At 45.2% G+C, this 21,370-nt stretch overlaps 1 protein-coding gene across 2 annotated transcripts in view; it reads right to left on the bottom strand.

Moving 5' to 3' along the window:
- Nucleotides 1-8,678: 8,678 nt before the first annotated feature.
- The window catches only part of LOC142740698 (protein D7-like), a 68,616-nt gene continuing 55,924 nt past the window's right edge, over nucleotides 8,679-21,370 (bottom strand). For both annotated transcript variants that reach the window (XM_075850112.1, XM_075850113.1), the window contains exons 2-9: nucleotides 19,751-19,848; nucleotides 18,821-18,947; nucleotides 16,181-16,255; nucleotides 15,985-16,084; nucleotides 15,804-15,889; nucleotides 13,965-14,025; nucleotides 12,521-12,621; nucleotides 8,679-8,792 (exon numbers count right to left, since the gene is read on the bottom strand). In XM_075850112.1, the coding sequence (XP_075706227.1) occupies nucleotides 12,582-12,621; nucleotides 13,965-14,025; nucleotides 15,804-15,889; nucleotides 15,985-16,084; nucleotides 16,181-16,255; nucleotides 18,821-18,947; nucleotides 19,751-19,843 (582 nt within the window). In that variant the 5' untranslated portion in view covers nucleotides 19,844-19,848 and the 3' untranslated portion in view covers nucleotides 8,679-8,792; nucleotides 12,521-12,581. The remainder of the gene's footprint in view (nucleotides 8,793-12,520; nucleotides 12,622-13,964; nucleotides 14,026-15,803; nucleotides 15,890-15,984; nucleotides 16,085-16,180; nucleotides 16,256-18,820; nucleotides 18,948-19,750; nucleotides 19,849-21,370) is intronic.

Consider the following 21,370-nt stretch of genomic DNA (forward strand, 5'->3'; position numbering starts at 1 on the left):
CGAGATCAGGAGGACCTGGTATGGACCCTCGAATCTGGCTTCTAAGGCCCCTCTGACGTGTCTTTTCACCAGTACACAGTCTCCTGGTTGTAGCTTGTGCACCCCTGAGACAGACTCTGGATCTGGAATGGAAGAAAACACTGCAGCATGTGTTACTGTCAACTCTTTACTGAGGGAAATAACAAAATTAACAAGACTATCATTTCCTAAACTAAGCTGTTGTGGGTAGTAACATCCCATTCTGGGAGGACCCCCAAAGAGGACTTCATATGGGGTGAGTCCTGTTGGCTGTTTGGGGGTATATCTAACCGAGTACAAAGCAATGGGCAATACTTCGGGCCATGGCAGGGACAGTTCTTTAGTGGCTTTAAGAATTTTACTTTTCAGAGCACCGTTCATTCTTTCCACTTTGCCACTGCTTTGAGGGTGGTACGGGGTGTGTAGTCCGAGATCTGCACCCACCATCTTCCAAATGTCTCTGGTCACATCTGCAATAAATGCTGGTCCCTGATCACTTTCTATGACTTCAGGGATGCCGAATCTGCAGACTAACTCTGTCAGCAGTCGCTTCACCGTGGTTCTTGCTGTCATGTTGGACACTGGGTACGCTTCAGGCCATCCTGAGAACATGTCCACCACCACCAGGACATATTCATACCTTCCACTCTTTGGTAATTGCATATGGTCTATCTGTATCCTTTGAAACGGGTACAATGTTCTTGCCAAGTGTTTCTTTGGAGTGGGTTCAGTTCTTCCTGGATTGCAGGTATTGCAGATTTCACAGCTTTGGGTGTATTGCTTAACTGGTGTGAAAATGCCGGGTGCTACGTATAGTTTGTTTATGGCAGCAATCATCTGATTCTTCCCTCTGCGTACTATTCCGTGGGCCCATTGTACTGTAGATGGGTAAAGTGCTCTGGGTAGACATATTCTGTTCCCTTTTCTCCAGAGTTCATCCTGCAACGATTGTATCGCCCCTGTTCTGAGCCATTGTTCTCTCTTGTGGGTCGGGGCTTGTTTTTGAAATTCCTGAAGGGTCCTAACTCCTGGATTATCCATTTTCTCCCGCTCCTGCTCTTCTTCCTTCCTTTTACCCCTCCTCGTCATTACGTACACACCTGCCTCCTCTCGAGGTCCTATGGCTGCTTGCTTAGCCTCTTGATCTGAAAACAGATTTCCTTGGGCTTCTGCCGTATGGGTTTTCCCATGTGCTTTAACTTTGATTACCGCCACTCGCAGGGGAAGCTGGAGGGCCTCCAGTAAATTCTCCACCGCCTCTGCATTCTTGATAGGGGATCCGGTGGCTGTCTTGTAGCCCCGTATGGCCCATAGCTGACCAAAATCATGCGCCACCCCGAATGCATATCTAGAGTCAGTATAGATATTGACGGTTCGTCCTTCTGCATGTCTGCAGGCTTCAGCTAGGGCTATCAGCTCCGCCTCTTGCGCTGACATGTGCGGCGGAAGTGATCCGGCTGTAATAACCGTGGTAGAGGACACCACAGCATATCCAGTGTGGAAATACCCCCATTCATCCGCATATCTGGATCCATCAGTGAAGAGGGTAAGGTCAGCATTGACTATCATCTGTTCAGTCACTGTGGGAAAATGCGATGTTTCATGGTGCATTACCTGAAGGCAGTCGTGTTCGTGGGCATCTGGATCATCATGATCCGTCATAAGCGGGGGGTTAGGAGTGTGAGAAGAAAACCCATCTGTATAATCCCCCCTCGAGAGAGAGGAAGCAGTGTGGCCGGATTCAGGATTGTGCATCGCTGTAGGGTCACATTTTCTGGGAGAAGAAGAGAACATTGGAGTCTCATATGCCGCTGTGTAGAGAGATGCTTTTGTTGGCTTTGATCAAGGATGGCTTTGAGATCATGCGGAGCCAATATCGTAACTGAATGTCCTAGAAGAATGTCAGACGTTTTATCCAGCAATTCCTTGGCGGCCAGGACAGCTTTGAGACATACAGGGGCCGCTTGTGAGACAGAGTCCAATTTACAAGAGTAATATCCAATGGGACGGTGTGTCCCGCCATGGGTTGGGTTAACACTCCGGATGCATGGCCGTGGTATTCTGACACGAAGAGAAAAAACGGTCGCTGATAGTCGGGGATGCCAAGGGCTGGCGCGGAGACAATCAGGTCTTTGAGTCTTTGTACCGCATACACGGCTTCCACAGGTAGATGTGGATTCCAGACTACATCCTTCAAGGCAGCATACAGCGGTTGCATAAGGGCAGAAGCATTGGGAATCCACTGTCTACAGTAGGTGACCATACCCAGGAACGCTTGGGAGGGGAATATCTCGAATAGCAAACTTCCGGTCTTCAGTAAGGTGTTTCATCCGCTGAGAAATGCAGTGTCCTAGGAAAACAACTTTGGTGGCACACCACTGGAGCTTCTTCAGAGAGACCTTACAATTAATTTTCGCAAGAAACTGGAGCAGGCGTAGAGAGAGATGATGACTCGTCTGTTTGTCCGGACAACAAAGGAGTAGGTCATCCACGTATTGGAGGAGTGTGGCTTCAGGGTGAGTTCGTATCCAAGGATCCAGGCACATGGAGAGGGCCTGAGAAAAATGATTGGGTGAGTTCTGTGCTCCTTGTGGCATAACTGTCCAAGTGTACTGAGCTCCCCTGTAGGTGAGCGCAAAGAGATACTCACAATCAGGATGTAGAGGGACACTGAAGAAAGCATTGGCCAAATCAATAACTGTGAAGTACGTAGATTCGGGCGGAATGTTACTCAGCAGAGTATGCGGGTTGGGGACCACTGGAGTTTCTAGTACTGTGGCAGCGTTAACTGCTCTCAGATCCTGGACCAAGCGAAATTTATCTGGCTCACCTTTCAGAGTTTTCTTCTTCACAGGGAAGAGGGGGGTATTGGCTGGAGATATGCAGTGGATGAGGGCGCCATTCCGTAGTAGTCCCTGAATCTGGGCTCCTAAGGAAGCTTCTTGTGTAGCCTTCAAAGGATATTGTGGGAGCCGTGGTATGTGCACACCTTCTTTGAGGAACACTTGAACAGGTGGAACGGGTAATCTCCCTATATCTTCCGGGCCTGTGGACCACAAAGAATCGGGGATCTGATTGTAGAAATATTCCGGAATGGGGGTGGGAGGGGGTTGGTGTAGAAGCAAAGGGATAGCCCTGATCTGACAGGTCTCTTCCTGGGACAGAGGAGTGTCCAAATCGAGGTACATTCCAGAGTCTTCGTAGCGGATAATTGCGTGAAGTTTTTGTAACAAGTCTGCTCCCAACAGGTTGAGAGGACAGGTATTGGAAACCACAAATCTGGAGAGAATCTTTTGCTGGGCCCCAACAGGTACGGGGTAGGTGAGCCTAGAAGAAGATGGCTTGCCGTCTACACCAACGCAGGAGATATAATCTTCAGATATGAAACTGTCAGCAGGTAGATCCTTAGTTCTTATGACTGATCTGGCTGCACCCGTGTCCACTAGAAAAGGCAAAGAGTGGCCTCCCACCAGGATCCTAACAGAAGAAATAGGTCCAGACTGTGCAGTAACAGAGGACATGGTGGGCAGGGGCTTGCCGGTTCCCTATGGTCGGTAAGGGCGTTCCGGAGAACGAGTATGGCAATCGCCTTGAGGTCGTGGATCGGGTCGCTTGTCCGGGCGAGTTCTGCAGTGTCGCCTAAAGTGCCCCGGTTCCCCACAATTATAACAGACGAGGTCTCCACTGGCCCTTCCGGGACCCTGAGCGTCAGGATATGTTCTTGTAAATCTCGCTTGTATGGGTCTGGGCTCGTAAGATCGTCGAGGAGGACGGTAAACCTGCTGCGGGTAGAGAGGGGGGCGTCGCTCTGCTGGTCCCACATACATAATTGTATTGATATCCTGGCACACAGCTACCTTTGTAGACTCCTGTGGGGTGGGGGCTGGTTGCATTTCAATAGCTTTAGCTATGAGGAGGACCTTCCTGGGATCCATGTCAACATATTCCGGCCTTCCCTCCACCAACTTCTTCTTGATATGCTCCTTGAGACCATTAACAAAGGAGGTCACTAACAACACCTGTTGCATTTTGACTTTAACATCAAACCCCTGGTCTTGGAAAAGGGATTGTATCCGGGCATAGAACTTCTCCACTGACTCCGTGGTGTCTTGGGTGCAGTCCGAAATACTCGTGGAAGATTCCGTTAACCTATCCCTGGCCCATCCTTGCATTTGACGGCAAAACACATCTCCTGATTCATAAGTTACCTGATTTGGTACTTGTGTATCATCTAAGGCAGACTGGATTATGGGCCAGAAACTATCCCTCGCCTTGATGCTAGTGATGAGTTGCAAATCCTTCCATGCTGCTGAGTATGTCTGTTGAATTTGTCTGAGTCTCCTGTAGAACGGCATAGGATTCTTGTCCGGATCCGGGAGTTGGCTCACAATCTGGTTCACTTGCGTCGGATTGAAGGCCACATATCTGTTGGGTGCGTCACCTTGGGACGTGGTCGTGGTCGTAAGTGGGTCAGGGACTGGAGGAGAGCCGGGGATGGCGGAGGAGGCGGCTGTGGTAATCCCGATCTCCTGAGGCAGTGTCACATCGGTGAGTACCACGATGGGTGTGGATATGGGAACTAGAGGTAAGGTTGTAGGAGGGGGTGGGTAGACCGGTGGGCAGGGTAAGCCAGGTAGCAGTTCATCCGGATCTTCAGGGAACATCTCCTTAAATAAAGGTGAGGGGATAACTTGCTTGGACATGTTCTGCACGGCCTGCTTCAGTGCTTGGACAGTAACATCATCATTGCTAATTAATCTGATTTCCTCCAGGGACGGCACTGCTGGGTGATGCCGTATGGCCTGAACAATTGCCTGTGCGCATGCTTGAGGTGGGAACCCGAAAATTCCTGCACTAATAGCTGGGAGTGCTATGGTTGTGAGACGTTTATAATTGGCGAAATCCAGAATCCTGCGGACAGTTGTTTGAAGCTGTTGAACACAGTGCTCGTGATTCTCGGCCTCATACACAGGGCCTACTACATGTACTATCAGGGTGCAGGGCCTGTGGATACCAGATCTGTCACTCTAAGTGGGCCTTGTTCCTGAACTATGAGATCGCTGTCACGTTGGATTCCGACACCTCCGGCGTGTACTATTGCTCTGGCCACCCCTCGCATATGGCGGAGCTTACTATTAGCTGGATTGACAATTACATCCACTCGCTGGGTGACAATATCACCCATTCCTGCTATCAACAAAGTGTCAGTAGGCCACACCAGTCTTTTTGCTAATTGTTCCCAATGCTGTGGGTGTCCTGCATCAGAGAAAGTATCCCTCTCTTCCACTGGTGGGGACTCTGGTATGTGAAATGTGACATGGCCCGGGATCTGACTGACCGGGAGGGGGAGCGTACAATCCTCTTTCACAGCATGTAACTCATGCTGGGATTCCTCGTCTTCATCCGGTTCACACTGACTCCTTCTCTTCGCCATTTCACGTTGAAAGGCCGGGCTATTAAAAAAGTAATCTATGGACGGGAAACGCCCAGTCATTGTTGGGGGGACAATAGGGAAAAGGGGCACAAAATCTTTCGGGACATAATAGGCACCATCTGGTATAAGGACTGGGTATAGTGGTAATGGTGGCTCTATGGTAGCTTCATGTGGAGTAGTAAGATGGCCGCCGGGGGTGGGATCTTCCTGTGACGTACTGATGTCAGTTCCGGGTGTACTGGGCATGTCGGTGGGTGCAGAAGGGGTTGGTCTAGGGGTTGGGCCTGGGCAGGCTGCTTTGGTTGAGCCGGACGTGAGCTCATCAGGAGGTGAGGGGCGGTCTCTCCCACAGGAAACACATTGTTCAATTGTAAGGGGATTTTGCTGGCCACAATAAGGGCACACCCAAAATGAGGGATGGCGGCCATTATAAGGTGGGGGCTGCTCCTTTGTTGTATAATACATATAACATAATGCCTTTCTTATTCCTAACTTCTGCTTCTTCAAATCCCTCTTTGCTGACTGCTATGGTTGTTCGCTGCCATGCTAAAGCACTTTCCATCAACTTACTATCTTCTAACTTCCCTTTGTTCTCACGAATACCTTTTGCCCAATCTGCGGCTTGGAGCCTACCTCCTCTATGGATCCCACACACATCCATCAATTTCTTCATTTTACTCACATACTTCTTCCCTTCCCTTCACTAAATCATGCGAATAGGACTGTCCGGATACGGCCGATCCTGTAGATTTGAATATGGACCGTAAACCATCCATTCTAACAGTCTATATTATACACGTAATTTATATAACAATCTTCGGTCTATAACTCCCTAACCTGGTGTGTATATATATATATATATATATTACCCACGACTTATCACACAACTTAACAGGTTGTTTTTTTTTTTTCAGTTCATACACCCCGCGTATGCCTTATCACACGACTTATCAGTATTTTTTCTATCAAGACAGGTTATAATATTATCCAGTCCCTAATTACCCAGAGGATGGTTAGTCGGGCGCGACTAAGGTCTCACAGGTTTTCGACCTCACAGCGGAAAATATCACCTCTGTCGCCTGAGATAATCCAGGAAATCAACAAAAGGGTTCTACAGATCGCCACAAGACCGTCCACAAACACAGATAAGACGAAGATTCATAAAATCAACTCGCTTACCGTGTTGCGGAGGTGATCAAATTCCTTATCAGTGGGCAATCTCGGGTCCTCTGTTTCACCCTGTGATTGTCGGTTATCCAGATTTCGATATTTCCTCGAGTGAGGTCCCCGTTCGGGCGGCAAAAATGTCAGGTCCGTATATCAGGGAAGCTCCTTTCTCCCTGTCATTTCACACCGAATAACCACCTCTGTAAATTGAAAGCTGAAGGCATGCCTGGAAAGAAGTGAATGAGTCAGAAATGTTCGCTACACAACTTTCCCTTCATCGGAAAAGAGGAGAACTGAACTTTTATTCAGAACAAAGAAACAGACAGAGGAGACACATGCCCCTCCCTAGAGATGTGGGACTCGCTTAAGTCCCATTGGCTCCTCTGCTGTAAGTTTTCCTGTACATTCTTTTGCACACTCCTCTTTGCATTCCAGGGGGTGGTGTCTTCCTTAGGCGTGTTATGCAGGCTCTTTGTGCTCCATGAATCCAATCTCTTTGTGTAATTATATATATATATGGATAATATTTTTCAAACAATATACATAGTAATGATCCCTGACAAAAAGGACTGATAAGGGAAAAGGGGGGATTTTTACTTTTAAAACTTTTATTTTCACACATCTTTTTTTTACCTTTATTACTTTTTCCCATTAGGGGACTTGAGGGCAGGAGGCCCTAATCGCTATTCTAATACACTGCACTACATGCGTAGTACAGTGTATTAGAGCGGTCAGCTACTCACTGACAGCAAGCATAGTGGGTCTTGACTTAGTCAGGACCCACTAGGCTTCCATCAGTGGCATAGCCGGATGCTATTGTTTGGTGTCCGGTTGCCATAGTTACCATCGCCAGCCGCTATCGTGTAGCAGGCTGGCGATTGTAGCTTAACCCCTAAAAAGCCGTGATCACTATTGAACACGGCTTTTAAGGGGTTAATCAGCGGGGACACAGCGATCGGTCCTCGCTGCAGCAGCTGCTGTACGAGACAGCAGCTGTCACAGCTCCTGCATGTGTCGGGAGGACGGCCGAAATGGCCGTTACTCCCACGACGTAATAGTCCGTCGCTGAGCGCTAACGATATAGTTAGCGCAACGGATTATTACGCCGCTGAGCGCGAAGGGGTTAACATGAAACTTATTTTTTTTTACAACATTTTTATTAACTTTTTTTTGTGTCCCACTAGGGAACTTGAAGGCATGAAGCCCTGATTGCTATTCTAATACACTGCACTACCTACATAGTGCAGTGTATTAGAGCTGTCAGCTATTCACTGACAGCAAGCCTATTAGGCTTCCGTACTAGGAAGCGATTGTTAGTCTACGGTTGCCATAGCAACCATCGGAACACCCGTGGGTGCCGATGGTTGTCATTAGCAACCATAGGGTGCGATCTAATCACTTACAGCTGACACCTGCGCCCGTGGCAGCCATCGTGGTTGTTGACAGGCTACAAGACACTTTGATGCATCGATCGCGTTGATCGATGCATCGAAGGAGTTAATCGGCCGGATCGGAGCCTAGCTCCGGTCCTGGCCATTGCAGAGGGGTGTCGGACAGATGATAAGCAGCGACGATAGCGCTGGCTCAGCTTGAGCCAACGCCATCACATACACCACGTCATGGAGCTGTGATTGGTCAGTCTGCTTTGACTGACCAATCACAGCTATCGCCGGCAGGAGACCGATGTGAATGGTCCTCTGCCGTCTTACTCTGCCGATCAACTGTCAAACAGTTGACGGCACAGTTCTGTCACCTTGTCCTTTGACAGGGCGACAGTTTTTAGCCAGGACGCATCGGTACGTCCCGATGCCTTAAAGCAGTGCAATAAAGGACGTACCGGTGCGGTAAGCGGTTAATGAAATGGTGCAGAAACTAAGTAGGGGTTGTAACTCATATTAAAGGACCAAAACTTGTCCCAGACAAACACAGCTGACAGATTATAATCCCATGCACAGCAACTACAGTATTGCCACATAAGACATGAATTTACGGTTGACTAGACAAACAAATCTATTCGTAAAAATGAATTTATTAGTTCACATTAAAAAAGTATAGTCCTTAAAAACATGAAATAAAATACTGTTAAAATAGTCTTCAGAAATATATTTGTTTAAAAAAACACGCTATTTAATGGCTTGTTAAAATGTTGCTCAGATCTTCATGTCTTAGAAGCCTAAAGAAAGGAGACAAATAAAATAAAAATTGTGATAAAGCAGGACCAAGTTCAGTTTCTTGCACATCAGGAAATCTTGTCTTCTATAGGCATATTAAAGAGGCTCTGTCACCAGATTTTGCAACCCCTATCTGCTATTGCAGCAGATCGGCGCTGCAATGTAGATTACAGTAACGTTTTTATTTTTAAAAAACGAGCATTTTTGGCCAAGTTATGGCCATTTTTGTATTTATGCAAATGAGGCTTGCAAAAGTCCAAGTGGGTGTGTTTAAAGTAAAAGTCCAAGTGGGCGTGTATTATGTGCGTACATCGGGGCGTGTTTACTACTTTTACTAGCTGGCCGTTCTGATGAGAAGTATCATCCACTTCTCTTCAGAACGCCCAGCTTCTGGCAGTGCAGATCTGTGACGTCACTCACAGGTCCTGCATCGTGTCGGCCACATCGGCACCAGAGGCTACAGTTGATTCTGCAGCAGCATCAGCGTTTGCAGGTAAGTAGCTACATCGATTTACCTGCAAACGCCGATGCTGCTGCAGAATCATCTGTAGCCTCTGGTGCCGGCTCGTCTGACACGATGCAGGACCTGTGAGTGACGACACAGCGTGATCTCTCGAGAACACGGCTGTGTCTGCACTGCCAGAAGCTGGGCGTTGTGAAGAGAAGTGGATGATACTTCTCGTCAGAAAGCCCAGCTAGTAAAAGTAGTAAACACGCCCCGATGTACGCACATAATACACGCCCAGTTGGACTTTTACTTTTCAACACGCCCAGTTGTACTTTTGCAAGCCTCATTTGCATAAATACAAAAATGGCCATAACTTGGCCAAAAATGCTTGTTTTTTAAAAATAAATACGTTACTGTAATCTACATTGCAGCGCCGATCTGCTGCAATAGCAGATAGGGGTTGCAAAATCTGGTGACAGAGCCTCTTTAAGATCAAAATGCAGATCACATCGCAGAATGGAGTGGGAAACCTCCTCTAGCATTTACTTGGGGATTGTTCCACCTCTCCCTTTAAAAGGCTCTGTCACCACATTATAAGTGCCCTATGTCCTACATAAAGAGATGGGTGCTATAATGTAGGTGACAGCAGTGCTTTTTATTTAGAAAAACGATCTATTTTTACTACGTTATTAGCGATTTTAGCTTTATGCTAATGACTTCCTTAATGGACAACTGGGCGCGTTTTTACTATTGACCAACTGGGCTTTGTACAGAGGAGTATGGTGTCATCGAACCAGCTTTGGAAATTCTCTAAAAGCCAGTTTGCGCACCATTCATTGTAAGCGCCACCTTGCGCCCAGCACGCAAGAAATGCACACATATTTGGTATAGTTGAAGTCGGTAGAAGTTGCCAAATATGTTTTCAGGTGTGTTTACCCAGTGGCATGCACCAGATTAAAAAATCCTAAAATCAGAGTCACATTTTTTTCAACTTTTTCCATTTTTCCTTCCATACTTTTAAAAAAAGTAAAATATATCTATTTTTTTTTTACACAATATGGAAGCCCAATTTGTTCTGAAAAAAACAAGACCAAATACATGTAGGTTGGAAAAATAGAACAATTTGCTTTTAAATTGGCACATGGCTAAAACTTAGAAATAGGCTTGGTCAGGAAGGGGGTTAAAGCCTCTGGTCAGGAAGTGGTTAGAGGGAACCTGTCAGCAGCATTTCACCTATTAAACCAGCAATACCTGGTGGTAGTAGGTGAAAAATCATTTCTATATAACCTATAGTTGTATAACCTTCTAGTTACTGTGCAGGAAAAAAATAAATCATCATGTGCACTTTATTCTACAGGTCGGTACAGGTTTATTCTACATAATATGTATACCGTATTTTTTTAGCCTATAAGACGCACCTGACTATAAGGGTATGTGCACACAGACATTTAAGCAAACTCACAATTTTCGCTACGTTTTTGACAGACGTTTTTGGAGCTGTTTTTCTATAGTCAATAAAAAACGACTCCAAAAACGTCCCGAGAAGTGACATGAAGATCTTTTTCGCAGGCATCTTTTTACGTGCCGTTTTTGGAAAACAAGGCGAAAAAAACGCCCCGGCAGAACAGAACTTACTATTTCCCATTGAAGTCAATGGGCAGATGTTTGTAGGTGTTCTGCTTCCGTTTTTTCATGCGTTTGAGGTGTAAACTCCCCGAAAACTATTGGTTGAAAAAAAAAAGTTTGTTTCACCACATTCTGAGAGCCATAACGCTTATTTTTTAGTCGTTTCAGCGGTGTGAGGTCTTATTTTTTGCGGGACGAGCTGTTTTTTTTAGCACCTTTTTTGGGTAAATACTATTTATCACTTTATTTCATTCTTTTTAGCGCTATGGTGATCAAAAAACAAAGATTCTGGGGTTTTACATTTATTTTTTTTACGCCGTTCACGGAGTCTCAAATAATGCTATTGTAATAGTTTCGGACTTTTACGGACGCAGTGATACCAATTTTTTTATGGTTTCATTTTTACATTCTGCTTGGGGAAAAAAAAATGGGAAAAGGTTTGTTTTTTTACACTTTTAAACATTTTTTATACTCCTGAAAATGCATTTAACTTTTTTTTTTTTCACACATTAGTTCCCCTAGGGGACTTGAACCAGCGATTAGATCGCTGGTACGCCGTTTCCGTAACTCATCCATGTATTGTAACTCTATGAGCTATGCTCTTTCCGTAACTCCCATAGTAGTGAATAGCAGTTACAGAAGCAGTGTCGCATGCTACGCGGTTTCCGTAACACTATTCAGTTCTATGGGAGTTACGGAAACAACGTAGCTCAGCGAGTTACGCAGTTTCCGTAACTCGACCATGTAACCAGGAAGTGGCCGGGAGACCGTGGAGCAGAGTAAGCTAGAATGGGGTTTAAGGGCCCCGCTCTAGAGATAGATGTCGGTCCCAGAGGTGGGACCTGCATCTATTTGACATTTATGAAATATCCTGTGGATATGTCAAACGTCCTTCATGGGAAAACCACTATAAATGCCGCAGTCACTATTGACCGTGGCATTTAACTAGTTAAACGGCCACGATCACTGTTCCTGGCCGTTAGAGCAGCGTTAGCTGTAAAACACAGCGGACACCTGCAGTGTATGGAGCGGGCTCAGCACGTGAGCCTACTCCAGACATCATCCCCTCCCCATGATATGCCGGCACATCAAGGGTCGGTAAGGGGTTAAGTAAGGAGCGGTCAGGGCGTTGCCGGGTCCCTTGACTGCAGACTAAGTCGCAGGGACATTTTAGCAAGATTTATTATAGCTAAAAACTTTGTCTTATAGTTCGAAAAATACAGCATCCAGCACAAAACCTAGAAGGGGCTCTTCCACAAAGTTCACAACCACCTGTCTATTTTAGAGGTAATAAATGTAAGATTGATGACAGACTCCTGGCTGGCTCAGTTATGACCAGCACAGACATCTGAACTAGTAGGGACACAAGAGAATCTACAGAATGACACAGCTAAGCAAGTTAAACTTTTGGGGGCAAGAAGAGTTCCAATAAGTCTGGCCAAAAGGCTATAGGGGTTTTCCAGGAACAGCCCATAGACCAGAGTAACACTATAGGTGGTAATGCAGCTCAGCCCCATTAACTTGAGTGAAAAGGAGTTGTAATATCAGGCAAATCCCGTGACCGGAGTGCCGCGGTTTCTAAGAATCAAAATAATCCACTTCTCATCTGGACAACCCTAGTACAATTTACAGTATAATGGTCTGTTGAATACTGACCGTTTCATAAACACTCAGCCATTTACTTGATGAATTTCATAAGTCTTCCCAGCGCCCACAGCTACTTCCGATGCCGAGTGGTTTTCCCATGATTGCCGAGTCTGTATGGGGATTCAAAGTAGAAAAAAAAAAAGTTGTTAAAATTGAATACTAGGTTAGTGATTCCTTCTTTATTACTATAGGGGAACCCCTGAAGTTTCTCAGCACTCCCACGTGAACCCCGATGTGCATTCCTAACCCAAGGAAGCTTGATTTATGAGGTGGTAAAGCATTGTATAATTCTGGTTTATTGACTGCGTTGCAAAGCATCTCTGAGCAGGATGAAATTACGCCATCCCTGCAGTAGAAGGTTTCCCTGCTGTGGTCTTCTGGGGAGCCCCTGACCAGGCTCCAAGAAACCCTGGTTTTGAAATATTGTTCTAAGCAAAATGCTCCTACAGGTTTGCACACAGAGGACATATTTCCTATTCTGGGCAGCTTATGACAGAGGAAAGCAGGATTGCTATAGGATAGTGTTTGGAGAATTTTTGCAACAGCAGAAGTATTCAGTTGTAACTTATTTGCAGCATAGTTTTTTGTTTTTTTTTGTTTTTGCAACTCAAAAAATCTATAAGGCCTCATTCACACGGCAGGGTTTCCCGTCCGGGTGCCGGCCGTTCATAAATCGGCCGGCACCCGGCTGCATTAGGAATGATAGACCCCTAATGGGGCTATTCACACGACCGATTTTTTGACGGCCGGAAAATCCGGCCGTCAAAAAATAGGACATGCTCTATCTTTTCCCGGGCACCCGGCCGCCCGGCTCCCATAGAAGTCTATGGGGCCGGGTATTACACGGCCATCACCGGAATGTGCTTGCGCTCTATCTCCTCCTCCTCACAGCGCAGAGTGCATGTGAGGAGGAGGAGTTGATGCCATTCTGACGAATGGCATCGCTGTACACTGTTGCAGGGCCGGGGTGTACAGAAGGTGGAAGGGAGCGCTGCGCTGGCTCCCTTCCCCTGCTTGTTAAAAGCACCCTGGCCCGGCGACACCTTCGATGGCGCCGCTAGTAGCAGCAGCTGCTGCGGCTGCTACTACTGCAGCGATGCCACTATAGCAGAGCAGGGAGATATCTCCCCGCTCTGCTATGTGCTAGCCGCACTTTAGCTCCTTGAAGGAGCGGAATCCCCGTGTTTTCGGGGATTCCGCTCCTGGACAGAGCGCTTGATGTCTCTGTCCATATCTGGGCAGTGACATCAGGGGAAACTCCTGAAGCGGAATCCCCGAACACATGGGGATTCCCCTTCAGGAGCGGCCGCTGATGTCACTGTCCGGATCTGCCCGGCCCGGCACGGATGCATAACTTTATGCAAACCGGCCGGGCAAAATGGCCGATTTTACCGGCCGACACTCGGGCTCGGGAACGACCCGGTCGTGTGAATCCCGCCTTACTGTATTTTACCTTGGCCACTCTCCTTCATTTGAATAGACTGGATCCGGATTGTTGGCTGTCCTAAATCCACCTTTTAAAAAAAGGAATAGAAAGACACAAAAGTAGGGATGAACATTACTTTGGGTGTAGATGGGGCAAAATAAAGGAGGGCATAGCAAATACAGTTAGGTCCAGAATTATTTGGACAGTGACACAATCTTCATGATTTGGGCTCTGCTGCCACCACATTGTATTTGAAATGAAATAACTGAGATGCAATTGAAGTGTAGACTTTCAGGTTTAATTCAAGGGGTTGAACAAAAATATCCTGTGAAACGTTTAGGAATTGCACCCATTTTTCTACACAGCCTCCTCATTACAGGGGCTCAAAACTGATTGGACAAATCAACATAACCATAAATAAAAAATTTTTTTTTTTAATACTTTGTAGAGAATCCTTTGCAGGCAACGACTGCCTGAAGTCTGGAACCGATGGACATCAAATGCTGGGTTTCCTCCTTTGTGATGCTTTGCCAGGCCTTTACTGCAGCTGTCTTCAGTTGTTGCTTGTTTGTGGGTCTTTCTGCGTTAAGTTTTGTCTTAAAGACGCTGTCACCACATTATAAGTGCCCTATCTCTTACATAAGGAGATCGGCGCTATAATGTAGGTGACAGCAGTGCATTTTATTTAGAAAAACGATCTATTTTTGCCACGTTATGAGCGATTTTAGTTTTATGCTAATTACTTTCTTAATGCCCAACTGGGCATGTTTTTACTTTAGACCAAGTAAAAAAATTATGTTGTACAGAGGAGTGTATGACGCTGACCAATCAGCATCATGCACTTCTCTCCATTCATTTAGTCAGCACATAGGGATCCTGCTAGATCAGTATGTGCTGTCTTAGGCCTTATTCACACTAACGTGTTATACGTCCGTGCTACGCGCGTGATTTTCATCAATAAACACTAGTGACCCAGTGCCTTTGGCAGCCATGCATGCACATGCTATCACACTGCCTCCACCATGTTTTACAGAGGATGTGGTGTGCTTTGGATCATGAGCCGTTCCAAGCCTTCTCCATACTTTCTTCCTCCAATCATTCTGGTACATGTTGATCTTCGTTTCATCTGACCAAGAAAGCTGTTCCAGAACTGGGCGGCTTCTTTACATGTTGTTTGGCAAAGTCTAATCCGGCCTTTCTATTGTGGAGGCCGATTAGTGGTTTGCACCTCGTGGTGAACCCTCTGTATTTGCTCTCATGAAGTCTTTGATACTGAAACACCTATTTCCAAATCTAATCTATTGATTATGTAACTGTATATTCAATATGTTTTGGTAAACAGCTAAAATGCTAAAGTTGTCACTGTCCGAATAATTCTGAACCTAAATGTATATGGCTTCATCCCCAGCACAATTATGGAAATTAAATATAAAGTAGTGAAACCAGACCATTTTTTATTTTTCTCCAACAGATTTTCATTATATTCCATGCGTACTGGTCCTCTTTTATAAGACCATCGCTCTTAAACCAGAGACCACAGCTTACTTACCACTTTCTGACTGAGCCCCTCTGACACAACCAGAAGTGTCTGGTTTGGGTCTTGAGGTGCATTGGGATTTGGTTCAAGGTCAGACGTATGGTGCGCTATTACGGAGAACTAGAATACGGTACTGAATTTGCAGTGTTCTTTTTTTGGGTTCAGTGCGGATCATCATACCATTCTTTGAGAGGATAACCCTTCTAGGAGACCATTTTGCTGCACTTTTAAGCTTCACTGTACATGACGCATTGCCACTACTGTACAGCATATCCACCCCCACCCATTACATTTATTAGAGACGACTAATGAAATACCGGTATACATACCTTTGTAGGAGTGTGAAGAAAGGCTATTTGGCACTATAGGTTTCCAGCCATTTACTTGGTCATTGTGACTTGCCCCGCTTGTAGTTCTTAAACAGATGAATAATGTTTTTAGAACCATGAAGGGGAAAAAAAAAAAACAAAAAAAAAAAACAACAACACACACGAGGCATGTTATACTGACCTAGGCGGAGATTGCTTACACACAGTGTCAAGTGTACTGTACGGTTGATAGTTTCCAAATTCATTCAGAACAAAAGGAGTAGAAGCAGTTGAAGAATTTTCTGTTCGAGAAAAAAAAAACAATCCAGCGTCACTTTATGAAGGGAGGTTATTTTAGGATTTCTATGTGCCTGTTTAGAGGCACGGTGCATGCATACCATCTTCCCAGTTTTCTTCACATGGCGGGCTCTGCCAGTTTGAAGAGTGTTCTGCTTTTTGTACCACTGCATCAGCTGTCAAAAATAAGTGTATACAAGTCAATTTAGGATTAAATGAAGTGCATCTGGTTACATTAAAATCCCTTTTATCCTAAAATAAGTGGGGCAAGAAATAACCTGATTGAGGCTTATCCAATAAGATAAGCCAGATAAAGTTGCTCTGATGGCCAGGAACACAACTATGGGAGGTAATAGAGACCAGTCTCCAATCACCACCAATGCCAGTGGTCAAGAAGCTTCAATTTAATTTTCTGGATTCATTCATGGTGCCCCCTTCAGATGGCAGCTGAATGGCCATGTCCCGTATCAGGGGTGGTGCAAGATCTCCATAGCTGCTCTCATGCCAGTTGTGAAGAGACATGCAACAGCTTAGAGTCATCGATATTCGTGGTTAGAAGGGTCTCATTTTAAGGAAAAATTCACACGCAGCGTTTTTTGCACGTTGCAGTTTTGGTTGTCATCAGTGTTTGGTACGTGCGGTGTTATTTTTGCGCATATGGCATCCTTACGACACGTGGTTTTGAGGTTTAGAAAATGAAATGGAGGTGGTTTTTTTTCCCTTCCTTTATTGAACTGTTGCGCGAATCATGCGCAGCACACTGTAGTGCATCAGTGTGCTGCGTGTGATTTTCACGCACCCATTGACTTCAATGGGTGCGTGATACGCAAAAAACGCTAAAGTATAGGACATGCTGTGAGTTTCACGCAGCAGACACATGCTGCGTGAAAAACACGGAACGTCTGAACGGCCCCATTAACTAGCATAGGTCCGTGCGACGTGTGCAATTTTCATGCACGTATCACGGATGTGAAATACGCTCATGTACATAAGGCCTAAGTTTAGGTACATAAATTAGTGAACCATAATCTGCCCATTTAGGCCCCATGCACACACCATAGATGTTGCCCTTAATTACGGACTAATTATGATACTATTCATTTCTATGGCCAACTGACACCTTCCCGTATGTTTACGGGAAGGGGTCAGTGCCATAGAAAGGCTCCGCGAAAGTTAGGACATGTCCTATTTTTGCTTTTTACGGACCGTGCTCCCATACTTTATATGGGAGCACAACATGCAAACGCAGGTGGCTGTCAGCGGCTGGCCGTGGATGTAATCACGGGCTGGGATTACAGGCACGGTTGTGTGCATGGGGCCTTAACCTGGGCTTCTTAATCTTTTCCTCACCTGCCAGAACATAATGATCCCTGAGCCTCACCATTGGTCAGTCCATGCCAAAATATTAAAAAAATTACTGCAATTTATCTTAAAAATGTGCTTCCTGAACCCAAAACATTCAGACAAAAGGAGCCACTAGTATTACTAAACCGGAGATTAGAGAAAGGACTGTGCAGCTAATATCCACTGTCAAAACTGCAGTTTCACGTCCGAGGTGCATCAGTGCTGTACCTTGCGGGACGTGTTATCACGCATCCCCCATAGACTAGAGTCGATGGAGGGATGCGTGAAACGCAAAAAAAAAAAATTTCCTATTTTATTTTTTCACAGACCCTTCACACACTCCATTGAAACAGCCCCTTAAATTACATAGGTCAGTGTGACGGCCATTGTTTCAACGGCCATCACACTGACGTATTCAACGCGCATGTGAAGGCCTCCTTCATACACTGTTTAAAAATGCATGTAAAAACCATCACGTGTGTCATATTTAATAGTTGTTTTTTTTTATTTGGGGTAATTTGTACAAGTGTTATCCTGGCTTCTATGAAGTCCTATAGTGAGGCCTATGGAAAAAAAAAAAAAAAGAAAAAAAGAAAAACACACCTAGCGCATTCATAGTTTTAGTTTTAAAACAAAACATCCACAAAAGCACTATGTAGGCTGCAATGTTTAAGAAATAAATAAAATTATTTATATTTTTTTTTAAAAAAGGCACCAAAAATGAACAACCACTGTGTGTGAATCCAGGTTAAGGGTGAGACAAGGCAATTAACATGACAGCATGAGGATAAAGCCCCACAGGGTGGCAAAGACGCCGACAAAAAAAACCACACCATTTGGTGTGTCATATTTCTGGTTAATGGCCGCAAATTGTTGTGGGTAAGACTGCTGGTTACCTCTACCTAAGGCTGGGTTCACACGAGCATGTTACGTCTAATGGACGGAACGTATTTCGGCCGCAAGTCCCGGACCGAACACACTGCAGGGAGCCGGGCTCCAAGCATCATAGTTATGTACGATGTTAGGAGTCCCTGCCTTGCTGCAGGAAAACTATCCCGTACTGTAATCATGCTTTCAGTACGGGACAGTAGTTCCATAGAGAGGCAGGGACTCCTAGCGTCGTACAAAACTATGATGCTAGGAGCCTGGCTCCCTGCAGTGTGTTCGGTCCAGGACTTGCGGCCGAAATACGTTCCGTCCATTACGGACCGAACATACTAGTGTGAATCCAACCCTATTGTGCAGCCTTTAATGAATAGACCCTTTATGGCAGCAAGATTTTACAGGTAACCAGCAGTTTTGTCTGCAACAAAAGGTAGCCATTAACACTTAACGCTTCGCACGGTTTTCCACTGCATCAATGTCACCCAGAGGGGTCTTACCCCAAGAAAGTTTACCTTGGAATGGCTCCATAGGGCATTTACTCTCACAACTTTGCATGTGTAAGTCAAGCTCCTTCTTGGGCACCCTGTGACGAGCATTAAATGGACAAGTAGCCAGCACTTTTGCAACATCTTTATTATTCTGTGAAAATAAAAACAAACAAATTTTGGCATTTGCAACACACACACACACTTTTGCTAAAGCAAAAACACAGACCAAAGGACCAGCTTATCTTCTTGCCAATATCCAAATACACCGTTATTTATCCCATAATGGGCAAATTACAGTAGATCACCACTCCAGATTCAAGGCCCAATCACCCAAACATGAAATTCAACAAATTGTCTTAAGTTGGTATGTCCATGTATATTTCTAGTCACAGTATACCATCTGAAAACTCATGTCCAGTTCTACACTCCCTATATAGATTGAGAACCTACAAGTTATGAAATGTTGCTACTGTATATGCCAATAATGAACCAACTGGCTCTAATAAGAAATGTTTATAAGAGGTCAATTAGGCCCTGTTCACATCACTTTTTTTGCCTACTTTTAACATATACGCTGGGAAAATGCTCCCAACGTACCGTATGCGCTAAACAGAAGCTGTGACTGACGCCTACAGTGGGATCTGTCAGCCATAGACTATAATGGTAGCCATTTAACAGATAGGTTAAACAAACATTTTTTCTTTACTGCAGGATGCAATAGCCTAATCTATTGTGCCATTTCATACTTGTGTTATACCGACATATATCGGCCAGACAATGAAGCCCAATGGACACGTTGTACATGCTAAACGTAGGGCCAATACGTGATGTGAACAGCCCCTTTAGGAGCCAGGACATATTGGACGTTGCCAAGTTTGGACAAGATGGCTAAAAAGGCAAAGAAAGTAATTTTCATACATATACACAAATATGTTCACAACTAGTTACACTTACCTCTCTGCATTTTACAAGATGATATGGAAACCTGCTTGGACGAATCATGTGATTCTTATCATATGGGCACTGGAGAAGACCTTCTGAATCCATGAGAGCTAGGAAGTACAGCAGATCGCTTTTGTCATTAAAACTAAAGCACAGAATGCCCCAATTACACCCCCACAAAAAAAACAACAACCCTTTAAAATGATGCAAAGGAAAGATATTTACAACCCATTAAACAGGGGCATACTTAAAGGGAATGTGTTGCCAGAAAAACATGTTTTGTTTTTTTTAATTAAACATTTAGTGTGTAGGTGATTAAACATTGTTCAAATTTTTTTTATTTTTTTCACGAGTCAGGAAATATTATAAATTAGATTCTAATTTATAATATTTCCCATTGCTGGTCACTAGATGGAGCTATTCCCAAAATTGCAGCATTGCAAAATTGGGTAAAAAGCCCTCGCTCTAGTGAGCTCTCAGCATCCCCCCTCCTTTATCCTGGCTAGTGCCGGGATAAACGAGGGGTTTGAACGGTCTAACCTCCTACACTGTGTCGCCATTTTTTGAGCCAACACACAGTGTAGTAGGTTTACATACAGTAGTAAACGTACACAAACACGAACATACATTGAAATCTCTTACCTGCTCCTGCCGCCGCGGCTCCCTCCGGCCCGTCTGCTGCCGCTGGTCCAAGTGCACAAGTCCGGAAGCCGCGACCGGAAGTAGTAATCTTACTGTCCGGCCGCGACTTCCGGTCCACAGGAAAATGGCGCCGGACGGCGCCAATTTCAAATTGGACTGTGTGGGAGCGGCGCATGCGCAGTTCCCACACAGACGGCGTACACAGAAGTGGATGGGACGGGAGCCGTTCGCAGTCCCTATGGGACTCTGGCTGCCGTATTCCATGTCTGTATGGGTCGTTAATCGACACATACAGAAATGGAACAAAAAATGGCAGCCCCCATAGGGAAGAAAAAGTGTAAAAATAAGAAAAAGTAAAACACAAACACACAAATAAATATAAACGTTTTTAATAAAGCACTAACATCTTTAACATATGAAAAAATAATTTGTGATGACACTGTTCCTTTAAAGAGGGTCTTATCTCCAGATTTTGCAACCCCTATCTGCTATTGCAGCAGATAGGCGCTGCAATGTAGATTACAGTAACGTTTTTATTTTTAAAAAACGAGCATTTTTGGCCAAGTTATGACGATTTTTGTATTTATGCAAATGAGGCTTGCAAAAGTCCAAGTGGGCGTGTTTAAAGTAAAAGTCCAAGTGGGCGTGTATTATGTGCGTACATCGGGGCGTTTTTACTACTTTTACTAGCTGGGCGTTCTGACGAGAAGTATCATCCACTTCTCTTCAGAACGCCCAGCTTCTGGCAGTGCAGATCTGTGACGTCACTCACAGGTCCTGCATCGTGTCGGACGAGCGAGGACACATCGGCATCAGAGGCTACAGATGATTCTGCAGCAGCATCGGCGTTTGCAGGTAAGTCGATGTAGCTACTTACCTGCAAACGCCGATGCTGCTGCAGAATCAACTGTAGCCTCTGGTGCCGATGTGGCCGACACGATGCAGGACCTGGGGCAGGAAGTGACGTCACAGCGTGATCTCTCGAGAACA

The sequence above is a fragment of the Rhinoderma darwinii genome, chromosome 2, assembly GCF_050947455.1.
Source record: "Rhinoderma darwinii isolate aRhiDar2 chromosome 2, aRhiDar2.hap1, whole genome shotgun sequence".
In the NCBI taxonomy this organism is placed as follows: domain Eukaryota; kingdom Metazoa; phylum Chordata; class Amphibia; order Anura; family Rhinodermatidae; genus Rhinoderma; species Rhinoderma darwinii.